At 38.7% G+C, this 6,588-nt stretch overlaps 1 protein-coding gene across 1 annotated transcript; it reads right to left on the bottom strand.

The window, feature by feature from the left end:
- Positions 1-914: 914 nt before the first annotated feature.
- LOC111571757 (LIM/homeobox protein Lhx1-like) lies at positions 915-6,039 on the bottom strand. The gene is made up of 5 exons (XM_023275076.3): positions 5,424-6,039; positions 4,501-4,721; positions 4,045-4,319; positions 3,110-3,266; positions 915-2,885 (listed from the first exon to the last, which is right to left on the bottom strand). Exons 1-5 carry the CDS (start codon positions 5,591-5,593, stop codon positions 2,509-2,511), a joined length of 1,200 nt encoding a protein of 399 aa, XP_023130844.1. The 5' UTR covers positions 5,594-6,039; the 3' UTR covers positions 915-2,508.
- Between the last annotated feature and the right edge of the window lie 549 nt (positions 6,040-6,588).

The following is a 6,588-nucleotide window of genomic DNA, read 5'->3' as shown; positions in this document are numbered from 1 at the left end:
TGATCCGATATTTAGCGTCGTTCTGTCCTCCTTTCTGCTGCTCTCACCTTCCTCTCACTCACTGGACTCTTCTCCACCACTTACAGAAATGCCTCAACATATGGCTTAGTGCTGACATTTTTAGAAAAGCTTATTGTTTGCACATCCAAATGTGCTTGCAGCAGTGCTTCCCAAACTACTCTGAAAATACAGAGTAAATGGAGAAATAGATGACAAAGGTCCTTTGCATAACTCTAATATGCATATGCACTAAAACACCCACCAATACAATGTGTTATTTGAATTGATAACTTTCCAGCTGAACAAATTCCATAGATTGGTTTGGAAGTATTTTAAGCAGTGACGAGTTAAAATTTGGATCTGTATTTGTGGATGTTTTTTTTTTTTTCTTTTTTAGTTTAGCCAAGACTGTCAGCAATGCTACAATAAGCAGGTTTAGTCTTTTTCACACTGGAGCAAAAAGGAAAATGTATCCATGGAATTGCATTTACAGCCATACATCTCCTCATTTAGCAGTCTCTAACAATAGTAGATAATGTTACAGAAAGTACAGTAAATGAAGCATTATTAAAAGCTTTTCATCAAAGATGAATTGCTATTTTTCATATTCTTTATCAGAGCCTACTTATCTCTACTTATCTTTACTTAGTCCAGCTGTTATTTTACCATATTTCAAGATGCTACCACAGGTTTCCTTAGATTCTAGAAGAGGATAGCTACAAAAGAAAAACACTGTTAAATGCATATGTGTTTCACCAAAGGGTCTCCACAAGTAGTCCTATTTGTCTATTTAAAAACCATATAAAAATATCAGATGTACCTCAGCAAAACTCTGTTCATTATGCATTCACGAAGTCAAGGAATCCTGAAGGACAATTACTATATTCCACCCCCAAAGTGATTAACCAACAATACTTCATTTGTGTTTTATTATACAATGAATGGTCATGATGTTGGTCTCGTACACTTAATTGGAGCAGGTATATGTCATGGAGTAATTGCTATTCCCAGCGGTGTAGAAAACAATATAAATAAATTGACATTATAAAGACAAAAACAGTTTAAGTCAGTAGCTAAATGTTTTGTATCCCAGGTAATCTCAGAGAATTAGAAAAAATGAACACTTAAAACATTGCGCACACAACTAGAAGTGCAGGATTTGAGCTGTGCTTTCATTTGGCAACAGTTTATTAGTTGTTTTTTTTAAATGAGGACATAATACAAACTAGCACAGTGAGTGACCACATAAATAAAACGGCTACAAAATTTTGGTTTGTTTGCATTAAATGGTGAAGAGGTTTTATTCAGCTGAAATTCAACCCCCTGAACACTGGAGCCTTAAGTAAACAATTGACTGTTCTGTACATTATTATCCATTATTATATATAAGCCTGGACTCAAAGTCAAATCATTTTCTCTTACATATACAAAATATTCCGATATAAAGATACTGTTCTGAAGGCAAATATGTTGGACAGCAAATAATGAAGAAACAGTGTAACAAATACAAAGGCAAAAATAATGTTTCCACAGTCCTGAGATGTTTTTTGGTCAGATGTATTTAACATCACAATCATAATCTATTATCAAGTGATAGACTCTGATATTACACATGAAGTCATGGATGGAGATTGCTGTTTGTCAGTATGTGTAGAACACCCAAGGGTGAAAAAAAAAATAGTCAGGAAAATTTTAAGGACAATTATGTCATATACAGTGCTGCGCAAAATTTAAGTACTGAAAGTAAAGTGATTTTTTTTTTTTTTTTTTTTAGTAATTTTTATTTTTAAGTTAACTTTATACAAAGTGCACTTAACAGAAAACATGTCAAACAAGGGAACATTTAGCGTGACCACAGCCATTTAACATGCATTTTTCAGGATATGTGACAGGTAGTTTCCAATTATCCTGAAGAATTTGTAAATTCTTCTGTGGATTTAGGTTCTCAGTTGCTTTATCTTATCCCAGACTGAATTAATGATGCCGAGATCAGCATCAGCGTGTGGAGGCCAAACCATCTGATTCAGAACTCCTTGTCCTACTAGTCACTGAAGGTTGTTCATCATGAATCTGACTGGATGTTTGAGCTTATATCTGGGACTGATCAGACCCCTCTCCGATGTTATTTAATGATGTAAAAACATGTAAAGTGCCTCAAACTTTTGCACAGTACTGTATGCAGCACGGGGGGAAAAACACTTTCTGCAGCCTATAAATGTATTTGTTTATTGCTTGATCAGTGAGGTCCAGCACTGTGAATGTATTAATGAATTCACATTCACAGTTTATTTAAAAGTATTGATTGGCTAGTCAATAAACAACTGACATATGAATATAGAGATTTATAAATAGTTAAAATGAATGCAACAGCAACACAAATAAATAGAGAGATAAATAAATAAATAGATAAATAAAAATTACATTTTCAATAATCTAAAAAAAACCCAAAAGCGCATAGATCTGACTTCAAAATCCAATTTGTGCCTTACAGTTCGGTGTTGGCTGGGTCTACCAGACAGTACCTTCGCTCATTTCTGAGGAGGGTTGTGACAGCTGGTTGGTGTATCCGTTGTCACTGAGAGACACAGTGGTGAAGGGCGTGCTGGGGCCACACATTTCGCTGGATATACTGTGAATGGAACCGGGTCCGCCGGGCTCTGGGCTGGGTGAGTCCGCAGGATGGTGGGACATAGTGTCAGGGAAACACTGCACCTCTCCGGAACAGTGGTGCCCTGGATGGTGGTGGTCTATGGCTCCTAATGGGGTGCCAGCGGGGACCGTGGAGGGCACAAAGCCCAGGTCTGCTGGAGTCTGAGCCTGGGATGATGGTGGGCCTTGGAAGTACTCATAATTCCCTCCAGAGCCATAATATTCACCAGGATAATCTGCATTCACATGGACATTTGGATTAGTGCAAGGCTCCTTTCAAAATTCTAAGAAAATAAGAACAGGATGTTTTGCATTTTCTTTTTCTTTAGTTTTTAAAATGCAGTCAAAAAAGCATATAAAACCTGCAGAATGTAAATATTTTTGTCTTGGATATGAACCTGCTCTTCACAAAAATATAAATTAAAATTCAAAATCTTTATCATAACATAGAATATCTCACCTCCATAATAAGAGAAGTGGCCCAGCTCTCCTGGTTCCAGTCTCTCACCCAGAGCTCTCATCCTCCTTGGGCTGCGGAAAAACACGTGTCTCCTGGAGCTCAGAGCGCTCAGCTGCTTCATGCGTCTCTCTTTAGACCTCCGGTTTTGGAACCAAACCTTCACCACAAAGCAACAAAAGAAGAAATTAAAAACGAAGAAAAAAAAAGATCAGCGTGCATGACACAAGCAGGAAGGCACAGCAGATACAGGCCTAATTCTTTACACGGATCGTTTCTGAGTTCCTACTTGGATAATATTTGTACTTTATTGTGACATTTGATGAAAACACGCCTTAAGGATTTTGAAACTGGAGTAATAGTTTAGTTGATGCGCAAAGGCATGCGTAAAAACTAATTTTGAGCATTTAAATTGGTGACTATCTACTCCCATCAAAAACACTTAACCTTTAATGTATTTCAAAGTCAAAAAAGATGCATCAGACCACCAGGACATTTTATCGAGGGAGCTTTTTATATATGCTCATGGACATTTGCGCTAAGTGGGTCCTGCTTTTAAAGGTTTTAGGGGCGCGATGGGAGTAAAGATTAAGATTAAAATCCAGAATTGGGTTTATAGACCTCATCCGAATAAAAAGAAAGAGATGGTGAAAAGGAAAATCAGCGGAGCGGACAAATCCTCTAAGGATGTGTAAGCTGCAAATTATAAGATCCATCAGCCACACGTTTTCTTTAGTGTACACAACAGCTCGTCAAGGAGTTTGGTTGCGCATAATTTACGCACGCGTCTTTATTCACTGTCACGTTAGTCCTTTAGGAATTGCGTAATGGGCAGTGTATGTACTGAGGTGTCCGTTAATGGATGAGCCATTCTGTGAGCAGCAGCTTAAACGTCTCGATTTTTCCCCTTACTTTTTCCTCCTCTTTGCGCTTTTTACCTGGATGACTCTCATGCTGAGGCCGGTCTCCCGTGACAGCTGCTCTCTGATGTGTCTAGTGGGCTTCGGTGTAGCCGCGAAAGCCGCTTTCAAGGTCTCCAGCTGCTTGGCTTTTATGGTGGTCCGAGGCCCGCGTCTCTTCCCGACGGCGCTCTGCTCGTCGTTCTCGTTGCTGCAGGCGTCTTTATCAGATAAATGTCCGCTTTCTGAGTCCTTCCCGTCGTCCTGCGGGTCCTGGGAGTCCGGGGACAGACTGGGGTCGCTGCACGTCGTTACTGTCATGAGATAAACAGAATACCGTATAGGTTCATGCATAATGGCACAACACTTTACAGCACTGGGAATAAATGGCAGGAATATCATGTAAAACGCACGGAGCAGTTTGGATTATAATTTAAAGAGAATTATTAGAACTAATAATGCTATTTTTTCTATTAATCACAAACATGAAATTACCTGAAAGGAGGATTGTTTCCTTCCCGTTGTTGTTCTGATAGTCCTCTTTACAAACGAACTTGAATTCGTCCAGGATATAGAGCTCCTCTCCGGTGGACAGCTGTTTGTTGCACATCACACAGGTGAAACAGTTCAGGTGAAACACTTTGCTCTTGGCTCTGCGGACAAGATCACTGGGTAAAATCCCCTGAGCGCAGCCTCCACATTTGGTGCCAAATCTCCTGTTCGAGAGGGACAAGAAAAGTCATGGGAAAGTTTCGATATGGATTTAATAGCCAACAGAAATGGCACAGACGAGGGTCCTAGGATATTATATTCAGTTAAGGTTTTCTACATTCTCTTAGAAAAAAAGGCAAATAAACTATGAATCTGGTTAACTGTGCTGAATGAGTTCACATGAAGCTATTTTTACGCATCGTGGTGTTAAATAGTTTCCTTACTGCACAGAGCATTCCAAAATATTACAAAGTGTATTTGTAATCATTATCATGAGTACAAGTCCTTCATAAAAATCACAGCCACTATTTGCAGCTACTATTATGTGTGAGGAAAAAAAAGTCTTCCTTTTCTACTTTAAATAAAAGGAAATGATCACATATTTTATTAGATTGTTTTGTAACATACACAAGGCAAACCAATAAAATAGAAAAACAACTAAAAGGCTAAAATAAATAAAGAAATAAAAAGCCAAGAATGGACAGAGGTGCTTAGTGTAAACAATGATTAAATAGAACCCCCATCATTGTAAATTAACATTCCTAGTTTTTAACAAAACCATTTTCCTTGTTTTTGGAACTTACCTTGGATTGTCAATTTCCATATATCTCTAATTCAACCGCCCCCAAAAAGAATGTTTTGACAACACGCATTTTTTTTTCTTTTTGTGTGCACAATCACTAAACCACCAACACTTTGACGCTTACCTAAAGAAGTCATTCTTACAGTACAGCCTCCCCTCTCGTGAAAAGCACTTCTCTGTCAAACTGCATTTGCACTCGCAGCACTGGACACATTTGATGTGCCACGGTCTGTCCAAAACTTTGAGCAAGAACCTATCAAGAATAGGTTTCTCACAGTTGGCACACTGCAGCATCGTCTTGTCTGGACTTATTCCCAAGTCCAGTTTGTGAGAAATAAACTCTTCCTTTCTCTCCAACGTCCCTCGACACTGACGCTACTGAGTGTTCTTATATGATCCAGGAAATCCACTGTATCCAAACGGGTCTGCGTGGCACCATCCGTGAGACTAAAGGCAGGACTTCTGTTCCACAGAACAACAATCCACATGCGGCTCCGAACGACACATTAATTGCGCACAAGAACTATCAGACTGCATTTCTGAAACTGGGATTGGAGATCAGAAGGCCCGTTGAGATGATCCGACGCTGTAATGATTCAGAAAAATGAGCTGCCCATTAGTGTCTGCTGAATCAAAATATCCTCAGCGTTGTTTAAAGTAGAGAAAAATAACAGTAAAAGCTGTCAGTGCGCTCAGCGTTGTCATTTGTGTTCCATGTTTTCCTCTGACGAGCTCCCAGTGTGAGAGAAACGCAGTAATGAGCGCACCTTGTGGAGCTCAGCCTATTGCCTATTAACACAGCTCTGACGTCAGGTCTAGAGTAAACCAATCAGCAGTCTTTGTATTTCACTCCACCACATGTAGGCTACTACCGTTTAATGTAAATGGCTATAAAAATGAAACAATTCTAATATACAGCAGTGCCAAACATAAAATAAAAAAATACTAAACAGGTCAGGACGAAAAACTACAAGGAAATCTTCTAACTATAACACCACAATAAACTTTTAGATGTGTGAAAACACAGCAATAAAAGAGAAACAGGCAACTAATATTAGACTTTTGTGATTTCAGTAGAAATATTATACAAGCAGATTTTAATGCAAATTCTCTTCATGTTGGCACCATGAAAAGCGCAATTTAGTCTGAGAGGCTGCATTTAGGAGAAATAGCACTAATAAATAAATAATAATATCAATGTTCTATTTTCCCCCTTTGTGTCGCATCACATCAACTTCCCAGCCTGCTGAGAGTCAATGATGATGTCATATGAATAAATGATTTCCTGC

Source organism: Amphiprion ocellaris, chromosome 14 (genome assembly GCF_022539595.1).
Source record: "Amphiprion ocellaris isolate individual 3 ecotype Okinawa chromosome 14, ASM2253959v1, whole genome shotgun sequence".
In the NCBI taxonomy this organism is placed as follows: domain Eukaryota; kingdom Metazoa; phylum Chordata; class Actinopteri; family Pomacentridae; genus Amphiprion; species Amphiprion ocellaris.
Note: the sequence above shows the minus strand (reverse complement) of the source record. Positions and strands in the feature narration are given on the sequence as shown.

Excerpts from the sequence above, each read along its gene's own strand:
- LOC111571757 (XM_023275076.3), bottom strand. The coding sequence starts at position 5,593 with ATGCTGCAGTGTGCCAACTGTGAGAAACCTATTCTTGATAGGTTCTTG. Across the intron at positions 4,722-5,423 it reads TGTAAGAATGACTTCTTTAG|GAGATTTGGCACCAAATGTG; the intron begins GTAAGCGTCAAA and ends CCTCTCGAACAG. Across the intron at positions 3,267-4,044 it reads TCAGCATGAGAGTCATCCAG|GTTTGGTTCCAAAACCGGAG; the intron begins GTAAAAAGCGCA and ends TTTGTGGTGAAG.